This window comes from Linepithema humile, chromosome 6 (assembly GCF_040581485.1).
Source record: "Linepithema humile isolate Giens D197 chromosome 6, Lhum_UNIL_v1.0, whole genome shotgun sequence".
Lineage (NCBI taxonomy): Eukaryota > Metazoa > Arthropoda > Insecta > Hymenoptera > Formicidae > Linepithema > Linepithema humile.
The window spans coordinates 4051002-4076028 of NC_090133.1; the positions used below are offsets into that span (position 1 = coordinate 4051002).

Here is a 25027-nt window from a genome sequence, read left to right on the forward strand (position 1 = left end):
GAACGGACGAACATCTTTATAAGTAAGCTTTACTCCACATTTTTTTAACAAATACAATTTTTCTGTAGCAATCATTCTTCCAGGGGATTTTCCCAGGGGCTACTAAATATCAAATCGAATTTATGATGTAGGCATTTTTTTCATATTTTAGTAACTTCGTCTCAAAATGACAGTTCTGATCCCGGAAAAAGGGGAGCGATGACAGTAAGGGCGGAGGATTTTCTCGTCTATCTTCTTTTCCCTTATCTCGTTTCGCTCTAATGTTTTTTTTATTATTATACGCAGGTTACATTTGACCCAAATACAAAGTGTGCCTGTCTTGCTGCCGGAAACACCGTGCAGCGATATCGCTATCGGGGAGATGCCGTCGTGACGGTACAAAAGACGGGGATATCGATAACGCCGCTGTCGGGCTACTCGCTCGAGTAACGCGGCATGAGTGCCACTTCCATTTTCGCCAGGAGTAAATCGGGTTTTTCAATGTGCGTGTGTATGAACGTTTAGAACAAGAGCTCCCTGACAGCGCGGGCTTGGTTCCTAAATATCGTATGAAAAGGCCGCAAAAGATATATTTTTTTGACAGAGGGATGACAGATTGAAATTAAAAGGATCAATCTATATATTTTTAGAACAATATCTTTAGAAAACTGAAAATGGGAATGAAAGTCATCATGATTGTCATGATGTGAAAAGTAAAAGTATTGAAAGATCGTAATTTTCAAATAATAATTTTCTTCATTTTTGTATTAAATGTAGCATTTATTTATATGAGAAAAATGATGGAAAAATTATTCTTTATATTCGGTTCTATTTGTTACGAATTATCTTTTAAATAACAGCACTGTAACTTTACAAAGCTATTAATCTCGAAAGTGTACACAACTGTTTTGTAATGAAAAGATAATTTTAACGATAAAGCACTCGCAGTATATTTCGTATCTAATACATTCTGAATTGGAGTGGAACGAAGCCCGTAATCTTGAGGTCTACTTTAGATACAGCTTCACATATTTAAAGTGGATCTTACGAAATATGGACTTGATCTATTCTAAATATGAATGCTTCATGCATATATCACATAAGAATGGCAAACGTCTTTACCAATAAATCAAATAAACATTTCAAGCATCAGACATATGTCAGATACTCGGAACATGTAACCCGTTAAAACGATAGGTTATATAATAGGTAAAATGTTAAGAAATAGAAGTTTCGTCATTGCCATTCGTCATTCCATCAAAAACTCTTTGATTTGCATTATTTCAAGGAAATTTTACCGCGATGATTTTCGCGGAGAAACTTTCGAGGACGACCGATATGAAATTCGTAGATCAGTAGCGATTGAAGCAGCTTGATGCGAATAACTTCGGTTAATAGAAATACCGCAAGTTTTAAGGTTCGTGGCTCAAAAGCTAGAAATTGACTGTGGATGCGAAATTTTGCTCCCGTGGCGAAACGCTCATAAATTTCTCGAAGCGCAACAGTCATTCCACGTCGGAGTTATTTACCGAGGAATTTCGTGACTATAGCTTGGGAAGAAAAGAATGAAAGAAAGGATTGGGCAAAAATGTGGTGATTTATAATAATATTCTTTTACCTGATTTCTTGCTTGTGTGTTTTTTTAAATTTATTTACACTAGATCAACTATACATTTGTTTGTTGTATTTGTTGAAATAATGAATAGTAATACTATCAATAAGGGTAATTAAATAATAATAATAATTTGATATAATATGAATAATAACAAACAATGAAATTATATTACAATTATATTTAATTACTTCGTTACACTGCTTAATTAATAAAGAGGTGAGAAAAGTCAGAGATGAGAATAAGTAAGAAGTGTAATAGAAAGGAGGAATACAAAATATTCTTTACTGTTAGCACATGTATTATTATATACAATAGATAATATAGGAAATTCTTTGTAATTTCTATTTCCCTTTTAGTTGATTTTTTTCAATCTTTGTTTATCGAAAAGACAATAGTATAAGAGCAAAATGTGACTGCTTCGGCATCGCAGACTGGCGCCTTAGAAGCAGGTAGAAGCATGTAAACACGTTCTTGGTTGATTTACACGCAATGGCGTGAAAGCGACTGGTCGTTAGTCGAGCATCTCCGAGTTTGATACGAGCCGTTCTCCGGAGCGATTTCGTCTAAAAATATACTGACTTCGCATATAAATTAGTTTGGTGTATGAACTGCGAGAAAAAGAAAATTTCCAAGTAGACAACCTTCTCGATTTGATCTGTTTGCTCGAACGTGCCGCTTGTCGGCCTGCTCATTAATACGCAAATAGATTGTATATTCTTTACTGTTTCTTTTATCGTACAGCTTGTCTCTGTCTTTAATATTTTGCTAACTGATTGTATAAATGACTTATTTTTTTTATATGTTTGTTGGACATAAATTTAGAGAAGATTTTAGTTTTATCATTTTATAAAGAAGTGACAGGCACCGGGAATGTGAATAAATGACAATTCAGTTTTCCGAGAACTGCACTGTTCTCATTAAAACGTAATTTTGGTGCAAAATTTTCAGTAGAGGTAAATTTGTACATTATTCGTTCTTTACACATTTGTTTTTACACTGCGTAAAATTTTCTGTAGAAGAGAAACATAGTTTCGTATTCGATTCCAAACTAACTCCGCGCGTCTTCTTTCGCGAAAAACTCTGGCTATTTTACCGTTTCGCAATACAGAGTATGAGAACGCTCACATACAAAAAAAAAAAAAAAAAAAAAACAAAGGGTAAACGAAACATTGAGACAGAAATACGTGTGCGGTATTTAAAGCGTGTGTGTATGTATACGTTACGCGCTGCAATATTCGACGAGAATTCTGGCCTACAATTAACACTCTCCGGACAACGGACTTCGCCCTCCTTTTCTCTTGCACTTTGTCGAAGCATAAATTATATCGTCGACGACGAAACAAGCGATGACAGGGTTATTGCCGCCAGAGTCCCGTGACTGTCGCCATAGCGAGTGACAGTTGCCATGTACGCTTTCGCTTTAGCTCGTGATGATATTAACATCGATATATTTAAAGCAATAGCTTCTTGCAGAGGTCGCAATTTGTGATGTGATTGTGATGATATTAGATTTTTTACGACGTTATCGTTAATGAAGAAATTATTGCAGCATTACAGTTCGACATAGATTGATTTTGCGTTTTAATTAAACACCATTTTTTCCAATAATTTATAAAAATATAATTTAATTAATTCATTAATTTTACATGTCGAAATAGATTTTGTATATTGGATAAAAATGATAAAATGCATACTTCAAATTCCATATCTTAATGAAGAGGTGGATCAATAAGGGAAAGTAGATGAAAATGGAAACAGAATTATTGAAACCGTAAATAACATTTCTGACATAATATAAAATATTATTATTATTTATTACAAAATTATATTGAATATTTATTAATCATACATATTTTTATTAAATTATTTTAAATTTTTTGATGGATTTAGAACAGGAGCAGTATTTTATCATAGGAGGATATAAATTGTTTTAATTTGACAATTAATTTGTCAGACAAGTTTAATGGCTCAGATGATGATCACAGATGATTTTCAATCGGAGAGTATTATTTCAAGCTGTGAAACGTCTTTTATTGACGGCCATCAAAATGCTAACGTATATCCTGTTTTTCCGCAGCTCTTGGAGCACGGCCAAAAAAGCTCCCGATATTAGAAACTCTATATAGTTCTAGTTTTCACAAAGGACAAAGCGGCCATTTGTCGAATAGAATGTCTCGCCTCTACTTGCCACTATCGATTATTACCTTTCAAGAAACTTTTTCAATCATTTCGCGCTCTCGGTCAAAAGTCACCGAACCGCTTTCGATATACATATCGTCGATCCATCGAATGTTTATTGTACGTTGCGTTTCGTATACGTGATTTCTGTAATTTTATTTGGAACTTGGCTTGCAACGAATGCTAAATGCACATTTGGGTCGTCGACCCGCAGAAATTAAAGACGATAAATTATTCATTGACATTAGCTAAACGTGGAAATCGATAGCGCCTCGCTGACCGAACTGCAAACGCCACACAGATCACTCGACTGGGCACAGCATCTCTCAAGCGCGTCTGTGATATGAAAACAATCAATACTTATCAGACACGTAACAGAGAAAACAACGGAATTTTCCTACTGCTTAATCGGTCAAATTTGTAAACAGTGTGGTGGTTATATTTTTCCAGTAATGTTTTGCGAGACTCTCGTGTGTATGTGTGCCAAAATAAGAGACACAAAGTTGAAACATTTGAAAAGAAAATAATTTTTATCGATTAGTTACAATTAATTAAATGGCGCTTTAATTAAACACTTTTATCTTATAAAAGCTTACGTTGCGCCACAATACTTTAGCCATTAAACAACGTCCAATTAAATCACAATGAACATTTATGCGGTAGAAAAGTAAGTTCAGCGAACTAGTTTTTCTTTTTTAGTTTGCCCTACATAATCGTTCCAAAATTCCACGATGCATTTTGGTAAACTAGAACGCATTTTGTTCGGGCGATTGCACGAGTGGCTCCGTTTGAAAGTAGTTATTTAGGTAAGATGCCGGTCGTAAAATCTGTCCGCGGAGACCATGTATTGGTGCACCTACGTCTCCTGCGAGGGATGAGCGGGTCGGAATAGCTCACGGAGAGACCACCAAGCTGGTGAGATCATCTCTCTCGCGAACCCTTAAGGCGAGTTTACACGGCTCTCCCTCGATTATCATCGTGGATTAATCTTCTGATTGAACGTATTCGATCGACAAATTCGAGCTTCTACTTACAATATATTCCAGCGAATCGAATGATGCAGTTTTCAATTCAATGTAGCTTATGAACTAATGTAACATGAGAATTCTTTTTGTGAGAAAAATTAATGTTTGTTTAATAAATTTGAAACTAAATATTTTCTCGAAGTAAGCTTTATAGTGGGATATAAAAATAGGAAAATATGAAAATAAAAATAAAAATGCGTAGTGAAATTTTATTAAGAGAATAGAATATAAAATTTTTTATTTTTAATTAGTTTTAAATGAGTTTTAATAAAAAATTTTATTGAAAACGATTTTATGAAATTTTTGTCAAAGAAGAATCGACTTAAAAATCATGAAAGAATTTAGTAGAATAAATTAATTATAGATTATCTCATTTTTCTATCATTTTTATAAAATTTATTCTTGCATCCCCGCGCATTCCGCAGAATGAAACATCGTTTATGTTCCATTTGGGATTCACACTAAATGTTTATTGGAAGTGCAAACTAAAGCAAAGTATATTTTGAATACTTCCATTTTTCAACGCGAATGATTATTTTTGCGGAAATATTTGTTCGCCTTTTGCACACTTTGAATGATTCACTCGTTCGAAGTCCGAAAAGATCATCGTCAAAAGTGAACCGTGCAAAATCGCCTTTACCTCATCTTCCATCTCGCGCTCTCTATCCGTCCTTTCTCGCGGTATCTTGAATGCGGATCCTGCGATCCGTGAGAAAGTCAAACAAGAGCGAATGCCAAGACCTATTCCGCCGCGAGTCGATCCAACAGAGCTTGAAGATCGATCGTGACCTTCGACTTTCTTATTAGAGAAGTGTAATCCAGCGTTGCATACCGCTACGTAAGACGACTTTTATTCCATTTTACGTCATCACATCTGACGCTGAATCTAGCACTCGCGATGCAAATATTTTAGCAAAATCCGCAGGAAAATTTGCGAATGCATTTTTGACATTTTAGGTAATGGTTTGTTGGAAATATTGGAAATATTTGAAAGATCAAATTGTCAGGTTTGCAGGTTTATTTTAGTCATATTTAAATACTGAAATTATAAAAGTAGCGCAATGCTCATAATAAAATTAATAATAGTCGCTTGCGAAGTGATATAATGACTACGTTGCCTCATTTCGCAATCGCATTATAATTATCATTATGACTATTGAGGTCAGATTGAGAGAATTATATTTATCATTTCTGGTCTTACAAAATTCAACGCGATATTGGTATTAAATATTCAAAATGTGCGATTATATATGTTATTATATATAATCCACTATTATTATCGCAATATTCATGATTCATGAGTTACGACAAATTGTGATACTTTATGAATTTATTAGAACTATATTAAAAAGATATCTCTCTCCAAATTTCTCGACGTTGAAATTTGATCTTATGTTTATAAAGAGAAACCGAACAATGAATAATACACATATAGCTGTAAATTCGAAATTTTTCTCAGGATAAAATTCCGAGGATATTTTTGGGAGTATGTGTTTTCTTATTAAATATTTCTCTCGAGCTTATATGACAACAATATAATGCGTTTCCCTTAAAAGCATAAGGGAGTCACATTTAGAAAGTGTCCACGTTATTTATACGCATTCGTTTTCGTTTTTTATTAACCTTTTTCGCAACGCCGAAATAGAGAAAGACTACATCAAAGGACATATCCGGCGGTTTCACTGGCGCGATTAACGAGATTTTCACAAAAACATGTGAGCGTGCGAACGAAAGTTTTCAATAGCTGTCCACTTTTCCCAGTAGGTCGACCGCTCCGGTCGGTCGCTACTGCGAGCCGCAGTTAATGGAAATCGCTTTTAGCGATAAACGTCCATTATAACGGCCGTCTCGTATCAGCGAAGTCGCGGAGAAAGTGAAAACCGGGGGACCGGTCGTGCGCGCATGTAAAAAAACAAAAGAAATAACTCATCCCGCGCGAGTTCGATTATCGGTATAAAAAGCATAAAGTTTATTAATGCGCTCGAATGAATATTTCGCTCGCGCGCGCGCGAGAGAGAAATAAAAAGTGAGGAATTTAAGCGCTTTATAGCGGCCGTACGGGAGCATCTATCTCATTAGCAGCAAAACTGTCTGTTAATTGTAATTATCCGGATTATAATACCGGTAATAATAAATGTGATAATAACGATAATCGCGGCGCGCGATGCGCGTTGCGCAACGAAACGTAACGGATATACAACTTCGCTTTGGCGCGAAGATATTTTAACAATAGACATTAATTAACCCAGATACTCGTTGCGAGGTCGCAAAGCCTCGTCGCAGTCGCGGTGCGCGTAACATCCTTTATATTGTTTTCCCTTTATCACTATGCCGGTTTATGTACGCGGTTTATTACCCCTCGCAACGGTGCTCGCGGAATTGCGTTACTATCTTCGCCTCTGAGGAAACGCGATGTACGAGGCAGCGACCGTTTAGCGACCTTTTATTTCAAGACCGAACGAGATTGAACTACAGGAATAGCGCCGGGAAATAATGGATCAGAAAAGGTTCCTACGCGACGCGCGAGTATCGTTCCTTTTTTTTATTCTCGTTTTACAAGACGATATCGAAGAACCGCCGAGCGAACGAGAGCGCCTCTCTCATCCAGACGGATCGCATTATTCTCGGCTTCCCGCAGCGACGACAATTTCGCGCCGGATATTTGTCTTACTCTCGCCGTATCTGTCGTAATTAGGTATCGAGAAAGCACTTCTTTAGCTTGTCCCTTTGCGAGTTTGTCGAAAATTTTACTCCCGCGTCTCGAAAGAGAATTGAATAATTTTTATCTACTCTCTTAATTTATAACATCGAATATTGCGGATAATTGCACTTTATAAATTACAATGCAAAAATATATGAAGATTGCATGCAAAACAAGCGGACAGCTTTTATATTTCGTAAATAATTGTCAAGCACTTAATTAACTGTTTATATCGTCGATTTAATCGTCGTACAGACAAGAACACACATTGTTCGTTCGAATGCCATTTTGGGCTCGGTCAAGCGACGAATCGGTCAAGCCGGGCCATTTAATTGCGCATTTAAAGCATTTAAGTATGCACCTCGTCTCTCAGGCTGACACACTCACAACGTCGCGTCGTTATTTACTCAGCCATCGAACGGGAACAATCTCTCTAAACGCGCCGATAAGGATAATGGCATCGACGCCTACGGTTTGTGTCGCGGATGAATCATGTGGTCGTCGCAAAGTGCAGCGCTAACGCGCGCGGACAGGTGTTCATAGAATCGATATACACTGCAACATTCACTCGCGGATCCTCTCATAAGGAAAGATTTATTACGCCACCGTGAGACCGCGCGGCATGATTGCAGTAATTTCGAGAAATGTATTTTCAATCAGCCGACCGATGGCATTTCCGCGCCGCAAGGCTCATTTAATATTGCTTCATCCATTATTAAGGAGACTTTGCGCGAAATATGACGAGGATGTAGGTCATAATTTAGACGAGACCGGTATTGCGCATCGAATAGATGATACGTGGATGCGAATTCGACTTTCAACAGACACAAAATAAGAAACAATCGGATAAATAATTGTTTTCTATTGAGTTTTAGAATTTTTATTTTAAAAATCTCAGTATCAGTGCTTTAAAACGATTAAAACGATCGACTATATTGATTAAATAATGTCAACGAAGTGTAGAACAATCTTTTATCACATTTGATTTAGTAATCACGGCAATAAAAAGCCTTTGGTAGCCGAGGGAGCTTTTCTCAAGTGTATCTGCACGACTTTGCGGATTATCGCCGTAGAAAATCGCTGGTGGCTGCGAACTAAAAATACCTTTCCATTCATAAATTCATTACAGTCCCGTCTCGTCCTCCAACGCGAGTTGCAAAATGAACTCGTTACGCGACACTAAGCAAACTGCATTCGCATTAAAATAGATCTGCATACAGTTAGATGCGCTCATGTGCAATTGCATTCAGGCATGGCGTTAGCATTGCCAAGGAAATTCGTCATTGACTTTTTTATGATTTACCGTGAACGGTGAGAAGCGTTGAAGCGTTATTTCGACGTGAGAATAAATTCAATTTTTGATGAGTATTTTTGTCGCGCCGTCCATTTCGTAAAATAATATAAATAATACAAAATTAATTTGAACACCAAATTTATTGGATTTTTATATTATATCTCGAAGCTGATACGAAATATTCGATTATCATTTTAAACTGTACTGCAAAAATTGAACTGCTATTTGAAAAAATAACTTTAGTATAGAATATTTTAACTTTCAAATAGGATACTATATGAATAATGTATCTCAAGGATAACTTATCTTCGTAGATGCAGGTGCATGACCTAAAAGCCGGACGTTTCTTCCTCACTACAGAAATTTTAATTTCAAGTATAAATTCTTTGAATAAAAAATTTCGATTAAATGTCACATTTTTATAATTTCTGCAATATTCCTTTTGAATAATAACTTGATAAATAACGTTGAAATTACAATTTTATTTAATCAAAATTTTCTTAAAATTAATAGATACAGTTTTGATTTCTTCCTATTTTAGAAAAAAAATATGTCCATTCCAACACTTAATTTGTTTTTTATCTTATTTTCTTTCTATCAGCAGTTTATAGATTATCGTTGCTATACGTACGTCAACATAGTTGGTTGTGGCTTGTCTTCGTCGAGAAGTAATATCTCCGGTCGTTTGCTACGCTTGTTTTTTTACTTGTGACTATAAATCACTTTCTCGTCGAAACTTATTACGTACGATTATCCGCGATTGCGCGAGACGCTTCTTCGCACGGCGCGACCGCGATGTCGAAACAAAACTCACGCACGCTCGATTCTAATTCAGGCGAGAGCATTAATCATGCAGGGACACTATCGCGCCCAACACCGTTACGTCGCTCCTGACATCGAGATAATGCTGCACTATCTCTATGTGCAATTACGGTCGCATCGCGCGCATCATGCTTGTCTCACGATGTATCTCGATGTCCATCATCTTTTCTCAGCCGGTCGGACAAGACCTTGTCACTGCGTCATGTATCTCACCTAGCATAATGTAACACCTTCCCCATAATATAAAGTGCAGTTGCAGAAACAGTTTGCGTTGGAGAACATATTGAAATTTTTATTTTATCTAGTTTTCATAGTTTTCAATTTTTTGCATAAAGTGATAACATTAACTAATCTCCAATTGTTGCTACAAAGTTTACACAGTTTTATTATATGTAAGTAAAGTATTGCTACAATTATGATTTTAATATGCAACTGAGCACTGAAATATTTATTGTAATTGATATAAAAATATTTAGTTTATTTTGTTTTAATTTTTTTTGAGATTGCTTATATAATTTTTTACATAATATCATAACTTTTATTGTTCTGAGCTTTTTTAAATACTAATTTTTAACTCTGTACGACGAAAGTTATCAATTATTTTCTTAAACACCAAATAATCCTGCAATCTTTGGTGCGACCCAAAATTGCTGTTAGATAATTTTTTTAATCATTATTTAATATTAAACAATTTCACTGATGTTCTGATTTTAAATTTTACTTACGTATACACGAAGATTGCACAAACTATACGTCGATAGGCGAAATTTTTGCATAACACAAAATGAACAGCGCGAAAGATGCAAAACGGGATTTTCGAGGCTGCAAGGCGTTCATCTATTTCCACCGCAGATTGTAATTTGATGCAGATATCTCTCTCGCTCTCCCGCTCGGTAATTCTAACATTTACATTTACCGCCTGCCCGTTTCCTCTTCCCCCTTTCCTCTCTATCATGTCTCTTTCATAAAGAACCGCCGGTACGAACGCTGTTTTCACTTTCACACGATTTCTAGTCGAAGTTCAACGAGTCACACCATCACGCCACGCCGATGTATCCGCATTACTCTCAAGGTGCATCTGCCGCAATGTGCACAATGAACGCGCGGAACGTAGACGCAATTGCGAGATAACATACTTCCGGTTGCTTATTACAAACTATAGATCATGGATTACGCTTGCCTTCTCTCACGGCGCGTGGAACGAATTGGTCCAGCTCCAATTTTCTGCATTCATTTCTCGCGCGTTGTGTCTGCAATATCAATTAAGACGGCGGCGCGAGTGCGACGAATCTCTGCGACGGTCGCATGGCGACAAAAATACGTCGAGCTTCGACTGATACGACTTTACAGCAGCAATCCGCTGATTAATATTCATGTCCACATTTGACCGTACTTGACTCTATTTTTAGCTTGACCGATTCTTAGTCTCTCTATTTTATTTTATTTTATTTTTTTTTTTAACGTTATTTTTCTCATGTTTCTTTCTACTAAAGAAATAACACGTGGCTTTAAATAAATAATTTAAATATTTAAAAATAGAAAATTGTAATTTTTTATAAGTCTTTTTTAATAAAACATGTATTTTATTATGCTCTTCTGTACGCATATTAATTTAATACTTGACACGTTTTTGCTTTGATTACGAAAGTAGGGAAATTAATTAGTATCAGGCTCGGGCAAAGCTCTGCGCGCCGCGATGCCGCCCTCGGCATCCTTCGTCGTATCCATGATTAGCGACGCATCGTCGTCGTCGTCGCCGGCCAGCGTCTATTTTCGCATGCTCCACCGGTCGATACACGGCTAGATCCAATTACCGGTTGCCGTAGAATATTGCCTCGCACGTGCCTGCGTTTATCATACACGGACACGCATGTAAGTAGATATGCGCTCGTGTTCGTGTCGCGAATGTAGACAGCAGTGTTTGCGAGGTATCAAACAGTTAATTAACATAATTACTAAAATATAGTCAATAAATATACTAAGTACGTGAACACAGCGCACTTTTTGTTATTATATAATTCGCGAAAAACGAAAGTTCTCCGTTGAGCATTTATTAAGAAAACACGAAGGGTAAAAATAGCATTCTGTTAAATAGACGCAACGTTCTCAGTTATGTCAAGATCTTAGCGGTAATAGAATTGTGCCAAATATTTCTTGAACATTTATTCTGTGTAAGTAAAAAATATGTAACTTAGCCGACGTATTTCTCGAATAAATTATCGCGTTTTATTTGTAATATACATTTGCATTGCGCACGATGAATGAATTCTTTGTGAGTTGTGGAGTTTTGCAGTTGTTGATTCTTCTTGAAAACCATAATCACAAATTAGATTTCTCTTTCGCTGAACTTCCTTAAATTCAATTACCACAATCAGCTCGATTCCAGTAATAATATTATCCGAGTCGCTAACACTGAAAGTGCAAAATCCAATTCCCACCGACGTGCTGTATCGATGCCTAGCAAGATTACTTCGCTTCCCGCTTTCAAATTGAATTACTTACCTAATCACTCACTCATTTGGTCGCGTTATTTCAATTTGCGTGTAACCGATCCGGAAGAGAGCGACTCTTTGCGATCGGTTTTCGTTTCATTGCTTGTTTGATCGACACTATTTGCGCACGGCGTAGCGGAAGGAATATGTTTGCGGCATATACACTCTCACGTGTTTCGCACGTGAGCGATCCGTCTGTTCAAAGGGAAAGCGCGAATAACATTTATCGATGTTCGCGAGATCCAACGATCTGCTTTGCCTCTTCATTTGTTTTTTTTTTAAATTTTATTTGCATTTTTGCTCTTCCCTCTCACTTTATCCACGGATTTAGAGGCGTCGGCGTCGGCATCCATTATTCGCTCTTGCGATAGAACGCTCCACGGAAATAGACGGTTGCGGAATTCGCGCGTACGCGTTAAAACGCGAGAATAGTATCTGGCATTTCTGGCAATAGCTGTACCGGCAGCCTCGCTCAGCTGTTTTCTCCTCTTCTACCTCGATTCAGCAAAATCATTGATGCACATCTGCGTTCTCGTTGTTGCAGACAATTATAGTTACCAGTGATATGAAGTCCATTGGTACAAAGATCAAAATTCACTCTTTTGCGGAGCGCTCGCGGCTTTTCAAAGTAAACTCTTTTACTTTCTCTTTATTTAATTTATTACTGTCGGACTAAACATTTTGCACAGAAGTATGTATTGTTCGCGGAAACAACTGTGTGCTCATTAAGTGTTAAATGGTACACATTGTTCAATACAGAAGGACAGGTTTCTTCGCTAAGAGAAAATCACGAGGCATTCTAGTGCAGCTTATACAAATAGTACTATGCAGTCTAAATACTCACGGAGAGCCGCGATAAACATAGACTCGCGTGCCGGCAAACTAATTAAGCTGGCTTCTCGTTGGTCGCAAATAAAACAAACTGAAAACCGACAGTACTGTAGCTTGCGGTATATTTCGGTAATCGCATCAAGCGAAATAATGTACGATTTTTTTTTTTTAAACTGGTGGCACATTTGAATTTAATTTGTTGTCGATTTTAAGATTCTGTTATTATTAATAGTGAATATACTTCTCTCTCTCTCTCTCTCTCTCTCTCTCTCTCTCTCTCTCTCTTTTAAAATTGATGGAACAATTTTTCTTGAAATTTATTTTAAAAGATAGATTTTAGCGTCTAATCTTTTATTTAGTAAAAAAGTTAAATTCTTTAATGAACAATGTGTAATGTTTTCGTATAATAATCTTTACTCGCAAATTTGCTCTAATTCCTGCACGAACTTCTGCGAAGCACGAAGCGTAAATTCCGCGTCGACGATAGGATCTGATTGCGTCAACTGTTGATAGCGATTAAGTCATTGTCGCGTTATCGAGTGTACACTATCTTCATGAATGGCCATGGAGAAGTGATGGTCCCGCCGTTTCTCGAGTGTCTGCAGTCCTCAGCAGAGCTCGGTCCGTATTGTTCTTTTTAGCAGTCTGCTAGTCATGCCGTTTACAATAAAATACACGAATGATAATAGCAGACAAGAAGCATTGTGCGAACAATATGTAATCCTCAATAACAGAATTTCACGAGATACACCATAATATTTTTCAATAATTATTTAGTGAAAATATTGCGAGCCATTCTTCTCTTACTTAATTTTATTACTATGTTAATCGCGACGTTAATTTCTGTTTAATTGATTTGATCGAATAATATATATTTTATAATTTCAAGAAATTTACATCTTGGGATTCGAAAGAATAATACATTAGATTGGATTATATTATTTCTTAAAACAAATAGGTTTCTCTTTTTACAAATTCAACAATCGTCTCCTTCTTCCTATCTGAGTTTTACAAACAATTATATTTTATCAGAGAAAATCGATCCTTAGTTTCACTTTTTTCAAGCGCGCATGCAAGCGTTAAGCGTCAATCAAATATGCCATTGCTTCAGCGACCACACGAAAGGAGCGATTTCACGATCCTGATGGTTTAAGTAAGACCTTTGGTCACCAAGCGAATTATGTTTTTTCTTCCGGTTGTAACCGACAATTCCCACGGCAGTTTTTATCGAGTGCCGGGATTTAGCGACGAGAGGTTTACCGAGAGCGGCAGGATTAAGACAGAATCACAAAAAATAATAGGAAATGAGAAAAGAGAGCCGCGCGATTACATGCATCAGTGCTCCTCGTTCATCACTCCTGTTCTTTCTCTCCCGTTCTTTCCTCTTCTCCCGTCGTGTTATTCATTGTTCCTCGGGGCGAATCATTGCGCCGTCACACCGTGTCGCACTCTTCTGCGCACTCGGCTTCGCTCAGGTTTGCGCTCGTACACTCGGCAAATTAAACTTCAACCCGACCCGAAGTGCTCCCCGCTCGCGAGTCGCGCTCGCGAGTCTGCACTCGATTTACTCGTGTAATAACCAAAGTTTCTCCGTTATTTGCCGAAGAATTCGGCGTCTTCGAAGCAGATCCGATAAGGACTGCGAGGGGTGCAATCCGCGATTATTCGCTGATACGCATAATGTGTAGGCATTATTAAAATAGACAAAATTAGGAGCGCGTTTGAATAATGCTATATCCGAAATGTTTTTTACAAAATAATCATATTATTTCCGCATCAACATAACAACTTTGGATCAAAATTACAAACACGCATCTTAATCCTAAGGTCGCATGTCAAAAATTGGATTCCGCATTGTTCGACATTGTTTCGTGCTCTGAATGCGAAAGTTCGACGTCAACATTCTCCTGCTCTCTTTTTCTATCATTCTACTTCTCGCTTTGCGAATTTATTATAGCGAGAGTGGCTGCGGACACGATCGGAATTAGTATTCACTTCGAGAATCTCGCGAGGAGATATCTTACCTCGATATGCTTTAGGCCTCGATCTTAGTCACCTTATTATAATCAAAATGCATTCCGAGCAGTATTGACCGCCTTTCCCGTCTACTTGTTCTGGCTGACGGTCCTGTGAATACGTAATGATAATTTAATATATCATCGAAAGTAGGTGCCGAGTTCCTTACAGACATTACCGGGGCTAGTGTTGACTTAGATTATCGCGGAAACGTGTTTTTTATCAGCACGAAAAAGCGAATCTGAAGATAAATCTTTATAGAATTATCTTCAACACTTTTTTTAGCAATAAAGTTGAAAAACAAAATTAAAATAAAAATTAATTTATTACAATGTCTATAAAAATAGATGTCGCATTTATAGAAGAAAAACTACGAAAGCGCTATTGCTATTTTTACGCCTGCAGCTCTATAGCTTCTTCAGACTGATTGCGATACACTTTTTCAATAATTTGATAGTGTTCTTCGTGGTATTCATTGGTCACCGCGGGTCACCCATCGATGAATCCGCGTGCGATCTATTTTTACAGCTATCGATCGGTAATACTCGCAAAAGACATCAATTGAAAGCAGTCTTTCGATAAAAAAAACGAGCGTATTATTTTTGTTATCTAAAATAACTTAATAACTGCTATAACTACGGTGAATTTTGCTGAAATTGCTTTAACTTCGATCAAATAACATGGAATAATATCTGACAGCTTTCCGATGGAGTTACACGATTGCGTTAGGAATTGTGCGCTGTACATGCCAAGTAATTTTAGCAGTAAAAAAGATAATAAATTGTGTGTCTAATTATATTATATGTTTTTGTGTATTATTTTCATCTTGAACAAAGCGGTTTATTTATAAACTCATATAAATTAAAAATAAAATTTATTTGTAAACGTAATAAAAAAAACAAGAAAGAAAGAAAGAGGCAGCAGAGAATTAATCAGTTTTCTAAAAATAGGTTTGTAATAGTAATGATAGTATTAGTATAAATAAGCGGATAAGCGGATGAGCTGCATCAGACTTTAATGATACGTGGATCATTACTGTTCTGTATCTCCCCGATTTAGTAGAATTAAAGGATAAGCCCAAACTTTATGTCTAGGTTTATTATATTTTTCATGTTTATCAGATGTTTTGATCGGTAAAAATATCGGCCGGATTTTATATTTTTTAGATATTAATGCTCGATAATGACACAAGGAAAGTTGTAATAAAATGGATATTGTTTCCTTGACTTTATTATTTTATTAAGAAAAGACTATATTTTTTATTTTTAGTATTTTTGTGTGAAATGTAGAAAATAATAAAACATTACGAAATATTGTGATTTTTTCCTTACAAATTTTATTTAAAAAACATTTATGTTAGATACATTTATTAATACAATTCGATTAATTGTTACATATAGTTTTATCTAATCGTATGTTTCATATCATATTTTACACTCATTAAATGCGTAAAATTTATTTTTCCATTTAATAAGATACAGATAACGCTATTATTAAATTTAATTGAAGTGAAGTTATATATATATTTTTTTCTTTCTAGAAACTTTTATATAAGAACACTTTTCTTTTACTGGTATATTATTTAATTAGAAATTGGTTATGTTTTCCGTCTTTGTGTTTCCGTCTAGCTGCGGAACTTCACCCACGTGATCGCGTCTTATGTAACAGATGTCGTGGGGAAGCCCTGCTTTAGAGAGAAAGCCAGTACCTGTGTGTATATATACAATTTCTGCCGGCCTTGATATTATTTGCTCGATAATCGTATTACGACATGTCCGAACGAATCACGTTACATTATGAAGACACCGAAGAATTCCGCATGATCGCGTTTATAGGAAATCGTTCGAATATTAGCGATCTTTGATGAAATCTTGAAGAACAAATTAAAGATTCAGGAATTCCACCGTTCGACCGAAGCACAAATACGTGTATTCGTTTATTGGCTTTTGAACAGCGGCTGAACTAAGTTCTGTCGCCGTAGACCGTTTCATTATTATCTATCTTTATCAAGAGTTCTCATTTTCCTTTCTTTTAGAAGATATATCTATTCATTCAATAATTATTTCTCTTTCCGACTTTTGTTCCACTTCATTTTTTTTCTCATTTCTAGATTTTAAAAGATATCCTTTTAGTCGTTTTATTCTTTCTCGATTGTATTTATTTTTCAAACCGTCTTATTTACTTGTCTCGTATGTATTTGGACAATTTCTACTATTTTATAAATTTCTATAAACTTCAGATTATAAATATTTGAAATTTATGGAAATATTTTAAGATTAAAAAATATTTGCAATTATTAATAATTGTTCGAGAACTCTTGTTCTCAATCTTACTAACTTTATGTACTTTTCTTATCTCGACTTTTGCAAATATTGTTTTTTACTAAAAATAGACGAAAGGCAAGCGAGAGATGATCTCTCTCGTCGTCTGATGCATCCGATTCGTCCGGCTGATCCGGCGAAAAAGTGCAGTGACCGTTATTTACGGTTATCTTCGCTCCGAGCAAGTAGGTTGGTCGTGTGCGCATAACGCGCGCACGCGATATTCCCGCACGCGCTTCACGAGAGACGAAAGATATATATCGTCCAGCATCGTCTTTTTGCATCGTGAAATCGATTTTCCTTATTTCTCCGCCGCGAAAGAGAGCCGTGTGAAATCACGACCGCGTGAGAATCGTCACGCTGCACACACGATGAGCTTCCGATTCCACAAAATATAGGTCAAAATTCATTATCTTAAACAAACTCGAAAGATACCACCGTCGAATAAAATTGAATAACTGGTAATACATTGGTAAAATTTATTAAAAGCACAAGAGAAATTGAAATGAGCATATTTTACATTTTATCACCGCTTTAGAAGACAAAATTCCGGCGAAAAAATTAACTATTTAACATTTTCTCTTAAAAAAAGAAACACTCTTTTGTGAATAGTAAAATATTATTATAGTTTATATAAAAAAATTAAATATATACGTTTATAAATGTTCTCATTTTTTTTTAATAAAGTGAACAGTTTAATAAAGTTTTCTCTTTCACGTAAGTTTTTTTATGCATAGCCAGGTAGAAACACTTATCTACGCGTGCATTAATTTAGTTTGATGATCCGCTCGACGCAAGATGAACTCGCAAGTTTTATCGTACGCCGAACTCATCTACGGTGAACCCGTATCGCGACTTCCTGGTGACGTTTCATTCTGCAAGCGCGTGTAATGAACAGATATACGGCTTCCGGGGGATGCGCGATCTTGTAATCCGTAATGTAATCAGCGGTCGGCGTCATAATGGCTTGTTACGCGTCAAACAAATCGACGAGTCGCACCGAAGCCAAATTTCAATCCGAAAATAGCGAGATAAAAATAAGGACGGATGTGTCAACGGAATGTTATTTCATAGCGCAGAATTGCTACGCGAATCTGGAAAATTACGCGAAATCGCGGAAATTGGAAACCGTCGGAGTGTAACGCGATCGGAAAAAGTCGCGAAGCGAAGTTGTGCACAAAGTTCCGTAATTTGTCAGCGCGACGAATATAATTTAATCGGCGAACATTTATTTGCACTGCGAACAAGTGAAGCGAGTGGCGCGAGTCATTGCGTGGGTGTTAAGCTTATAAAGGAAGCCACCACCATCGACAGAATTATTCTCCGCACATCTGCGCAGACTGCTTTAATCACGCTGACGCCGGCATCGCGGCGGCGATTATTTGCATAAATTCGACAAAAAGGCGGGCCGATTCGGTGCGTGAAATTAATGCCTCGCACCCGCATAAATATTGGCGACGTGCGGGCTGCGTCCGCTGGCCATTATTTAATAAGCGTTAAGGCTGAACGTCGACTACGACGTAAGCGTGTACATCATTGTAGACGCTCCAGTCGAATGCTGCTGTTGTCTCTCCGTGATTCACCTACGCTCCGCTGCCGTTTAAGGACTGGGGACTCGCTTTACGGTTCTTACGTTCTACTTAGAGGACACACGACTGTTTTCTCTCGCGCGCAACCCGCTGCTTCCCTGAAACTACGCGGCGCCCCGATTTATTCCGTTTCGATACAACAACGCGCTTCGTCGCATTCTGTCAAGATTCGCACTTTCCATGTATTTACATTATGTACATTCACAAATACAAATACAAATTTGAAATGAGATAAAATCGAAATGGAATAGATTTTTTTGTAATAATTTACTTTGTACAACTATTTAATAATAATATAATAATAAGTAAAATATATAATTATATTATTACATCTTTACTTTTAATTTTTATTATATTGGCTTTGGGAATAATATATTTGAAAAATCAGAATTTCTTTGATTTTTCTCACTTTTCTTAAATTTTTAACATTAAATGTATAATTTTATATGAAGTTTCTTGTTGCATTTTTGTTGTGAAAAAAGTCACAGAATTGAGTTCATCAACAAACCTAAGCCTATGACATCTGGTGCTCTCGAGGCCGTTTATAATCATTTCTACGCCATTCGCACTGACTCATAACGGATTAGAAATGAGTAGGCGCATATGTTAGTTTATATGATAATATTGTTTGGCGTAGTGCATGCGTATGGCTCGTCCTTATCATCGTTTAATAATATTCTCCCCTTGTTGCTAAACGTATTCGTATGTCGACATTCGGTTTCCAATAACCCGTTGACGTTTGTAGAATTCCAGCGGAATGGATAATTCCATAGCGGTGCGGCGAATAGGATCATTCGATCGTGATTAATTCTCGATACGCGGTGGCGTATGAACACGGTGTAGCCATGATCCGCGTGCGCTTCGGAAACGCGTCATCGAATTTGTTTACACATTCTATAATTTGTGCGACCCGCACGCGACAGCAATTAATAAACATTTATCCCGTCGTTTAAACACGAATTACGTCTACGGTGACGGGCGCAAGGAGCCTTCCTGGAACGCAGACAAATATGTGCGTAGGAACCTGTTGACTTCCGGTAAATCCGGAAACGTTCCGCATGAAACTACGGATAGACGTGAAGCGTTACAAGAGTATTTTTAACTCCGAACGTTAGCTGTCACTTGTAACGCTCGCGTGTTAGGAAGAAAATTTAGCTATTTATAACTCTTAGAATTGTTACGGAAAATTATCAGAATCCTTACAAAATTATTTAATCCAATTTTTGTTTTCTGTTCACGCACAAATATTCAAATCTTTTATTTATATCTCGCAACTGTTTTATTTAACAAAAAATGACGATAGCAACTTCCGATAAATTAAAGCAAACAATTATTTCAATTTAGGTTTTTGTATCACTCGATGCTTTCGATATTACATTATTATTCTTTTCGTGCAATAGTTTTACACTTTCGCATTCATCGACACGCGAAAGTTTGCGCCTCGAAACGAAAGCAAATGAGTAACGTAATCATTCTGCGAAAGTAGAAAAACAAGTATCATGTGTCCACGTATATGATATTAGCCAATTGCGAATACCGTAGGAATATTCCACCTGAAATAGCGAAATATAATAGCGTACACGCCATGGATATATTTGGATATAAAATAGTGTCGTTTGCTTTCGGTTATAGTTTAAGTGCGCAAAAGCACAGAAATGGAACGTGTTGAGTTAACCAGGCGAGAGCAAACAAGCCTCTGCTTTTAGTTGAACACATTGTGTCCCAAGCCCGTTAGCGACGTATCACGCAACGATGATTAATACGATGACCGGGATAATTAACGTCTAGTACAGTTATGATAGCGCGATAGTCCTGACAAGCGCGTCTAATCAGCGCTCATAAAATAGACCGCGAGGGGAAACTCTTGTGTCTAGCTTCTCTATGGTTCCAGCCACCGAACTTTCCTCTGCTGCATTGCAGGCGAAATTATATATTCATGCCGTATCAATTTTTGTTTACTATTCCGCGCATTATCTTAAACTTTAGACGATCTGTAACTCGCGACAACACTTGGCATAAAATTCTGTTTGAAATATCATGTATCGTGTAATACAGAAAATATTTGCAAACTCAGAATACACGCGTAGACAAAATACATATTCGATGTACAGTGCGTATATGTGTGTATTCTAATTTTTTTAATATTTTTATTCGATAAAATTATAAATATCTTCCATTTCTCGAATTATGGATCATCTGAAGCTTAACAATCTTTTAATCCCAATAATAAAATTTAATCCCAAGTAACGTGTGTTTTCTAGTTTTTAAAATATTTTTATTCGATAAAATTATAAATATCTTCTATTTCTCGAATTATGGATCATCTAAAGCTTAGCAATTTTTTAATCCCAAGTAATAAAGTGCATGATTTTAGAAAAGATTTTTTCCTCGTTAGTATATTTATCCTCGTAATAAGATTCACATAAATTGTTAACGATCAAAATTACACAGCATTTTAGTCGCTAATACAACTACGTGATCCTCCGGTCTTATGAGCAGAACTATGCTTGCGTTAATTGGCAATTATTTCATGATAACATTGTAGGATCAATACTGCTTGCTAAGTATCGCTGATCCTATTGAATCTAGTATCGGAACAGACAAACGTGCGGTAAATTAACGTAAATTGGCACTTTGCTGCTCAACTAACAAAGCTTTGCAGTACTTTACAGTCATTAAAATAGGCAATGATGCTTGTGCGCGACATTAAAATAAACAACATCAAATAATGCGACTTAAATTATTTGTGATATAAAAATTACACTTGAATTTTTGAAACGAAAAATATTTCTTGAATATTTATGTAAAGCAAATTGCTGTGTATGTCACAAAAACACGCTACTGTTATTATGAAAGCGCGACGTATTTACACAAAACTTTTGTTGAAAGAAACACGTTTAATGGAAACGAATCTCCTTACAGCTCTTTGTAGCTTTCATACTTGTAACGCATGATTGCGTAATAATGATTCACTCGATGACACCACGCGTTGTCCTCGGTATGAGTGTCCCTCGCGAATAACCATGGTTATTATGGTAAACATACTTAACGTTCGGTTGCGAAATGTGCCGTTCCTTTAAACCGGATGAGAGATTTGTCGCTTCATCGGGCTGATAATGTAATGTAATCGGTCGGTTCCCGTTGTTGTCTCAGATGTGGCCGGTCAAGACCTTGCTTTATTTTCGAGAGTTTTGTATCCAATGCAAGTTTCTGTAAACATTACTTCTTTATACAATGACGTTAGCATTCATTATTTTTTATTACATAATTTTTTCTACATTTTTAGTCGCATAATTACTTTTTTCCATAATTTCTTTTAAAATAATGTGATCTCAATCGACTTGTCGCGACATATAACGTGACATTTACATTATTGCATCTTCATTAATCATCCCTTTCGCTCTAAACGACTGTCCCACATATAATTACAAATTTTAATCATTTAGGTCACAAAAAATTCAAGTAGCGAGATAGGATAATAGCCTTGCGACACAATTAATGAATTAATATCTGTTATAAAGCTCTTTGCGGTTGGCGTCGTTATCTCTCAAAAATTTAACGCGAAGTTGTAACCAAATCCGTATATTATGTGTGGCACTATAAAGCACGCAATTAACAAAGGGCTGTTTATGTGAGGGTTCCTTTGAGCCGGAGACTTTGCTGCGGAGCGGAAAGTTGTAATTGGGTCGCTCCGAACACCTGTCCCCGACCTGTCGTGGGCCACTTAATCCTGAATTGTAACTTAAATATCAAAGGAAAACAGTTTTGTGTCGAGATAATGTGTAACTGACAGAATCACAATAAGACATATTCCATCGATTCTCGATTTTCGCGTTAGTAGAAAAGAAATATTTAATATGTATTTTAAGTGATGGATTTTCTCTTTATGAAATAAAACAGAAAATGTGGAAAAAATGAAAAATATGAGAACTTTTTATTTTTAATATTAAATTATAATTGGTTAATTAATGGAAAAACATTCTACAATTATGATGTAATTATTTCATGATTATTTTATGATTACTGTATGATTTTGTAATAGTTTTGCAAGATAAATATGAATACAGTATGTTGATCGAGTTTAAAATAGTTAAAAATTGAAAGCAGTAAAACATGAATTAAATTCCATTTGTGTTCTGCTTTTATAAATTTTTATTCATTTTTTTAAATCATAAACTAGTATTGTATTTATAAAGTCATCTCGCAATTGTTTTAACTAGATCGATTATTTTTTGTTTTAAATAATTGTTGATACGATTTTACTTTATTATGACAAAATTAGCGTTCGCATCACAGAGGAATAGGTTTCATTAAAACCACTTAAGTAGTCAATTATGACGGACATTCTTACTTTTTCCACATGTCGGCCTTCGGATAGAAATACACGGTCAAAGCTTACTATCGCCTCGGGACAATTTGCTCACAGCACGCATTCATAATACTCCGTCATCTTTCGCGGGTGTGTAACTTCGCCGGTTTTTTCATTTCTCTGAAATGGCAGTAATATTCATAGACAGCGTAACGTTAGCGTGCAACGCGTGCGGTACAACAAAGTCTTTCTTTGTGTAAAATTCACTTTCCAAGTGCGAGCGTCAGAGAAATGGATATTAATTGTCTTAAATGCGTTCAGCGTCAGCTTTCCAATAATGCTGGTAATAACTAACATTTCCTTTAATTTTCCTTGGAGATCTCGATCCGGAAAACTCATTTGTTATCTTGTAAAGGTCAAATCTAAAAATGGAAAGAAAATAATGCTGAAGTGAATTATAACTTAAAACAGAAAAAATAAAATATGATTTTATATAATTATTTTCGTATAAAAATATATATAATATAAATAAAATAAAAAGAAAATAAAGATTTAAAATTGAAAATATTGAGACGCATATGATTTTGAGTCCTTTTTTCTTCAAAGAGATATAAAACTTTGTAACGCAGCTGACGCATTTCCACCACTGGAATGCATGTGCGTTTAAAATAATTTATGAATCATAAATTTGTGAAATTAAACATTTAATTTCATAGGTCAGAGATATAATGAGTACCTCAGAAATATTTTTATCTTTTCCTCCAAGAAGAGGATATGAAGGAGCCTAGGTACAATCGTCTTGACAATGTCATCTTCTTGTTAGCAGACTACTTGTATTCTCGATATTTCGCTTAACGAGCTGTCAGGCAATTTCACGATGAGAATGTCGTTCACCTTCCAATTCCCTCAGGCGACATTTTCATTGGCAGCAGCACATCGCGAATAGTTGCGTCAGAATCGACGTCAGGAGATGTTGGTTCCGCAGACTGGTGACATTAGCTGACCCCTTTCTTTGCTTGTTACAGGGGTGTTGGAGATGGCGGCCACCGAGAGCACGATCCGATTTAGCGGCCACACATTGGATAAAGCGACCAAGGCCAAGGTGAGTTCCGTATTTAATTTCAGTTTGATTATTTCATTAAGATAACAACCGTTCCGCTCTATACATGTCATCATCCATTCAAAACAGATAATTCAACATACATTGTATCCTAGAATATCAATCCTAGAATATCGATTACAGCGACAGGACAGAATTTTCAATACTTTGAAGAGATTTTTTGCAATAATACTTTTGAATAAACAAAATACTTGATGTAGCTTGATAATTTAAAATCTTTCGTATTTTTGTTTAAAGATGAACAAGTAAAGAATACAATTTTGTTTGAATAAAAATAAAAAATTGGTTAAGATTCTTTTTAATTTAATTTATTAAAACTTCTCAATTTATTAAGTAACATTGCGAGTGTATCTGCATCTTAAATCTTTTTGATTGTCCTCCGTGAGGAAAAGATGTAAATCCGGAATTTTATTACCGACTTTTATACTTTAATGCAACAAGCTTATAATAGTAACACTATAAGCATAATAATCACTTTGCATAATATAATAATCCAACTATACAGTAATACCAGCAGAACTGACACTTTAAGATTTATAGCTTTCATATCTTAATGAACCCGATCTCGTGTCTCTAAGGTCATGGTCAGTCGGTTAAAAGGATTATCACATAATAACTGATAATTTAATATTCACGTTCCTAATTGCTATTACGCGGCAAAGTACCTCGTGCGCTCAGGTACGTTTATATGAACAAGAAATGTGGGTCAAACATATCAACAATTTCAATTCCGTT

At 36.1% G+C, this 25027-nt stretch overlaps 1 protein-coding gene across 5 annotated transcripts in view; it reads left to right on the plus strand.

Annotated features, from left to right (window-relative positions):
• The window catches only part of trc (Serine/threonine-protein kinase tricornered), a 122875-nt gene that overhangs the window by 86735 nt on the left and 11113 nt on the right, over nt 1-25027 (plus strand). For all 5 annotated transcript variants that reach the window (XM_067357610.1, XM_012364594.2, XM_012364595.2 and 2 more), the window contains one exon: nt 24198-24274. In XM_067357610.1, coding sequence (XP_067213711.1) covers nt 24198-24274 — 77 coding nt within the window. The remainder of the gene's footprint in view (nt 1-24197; nt 24275-25027) is intronic.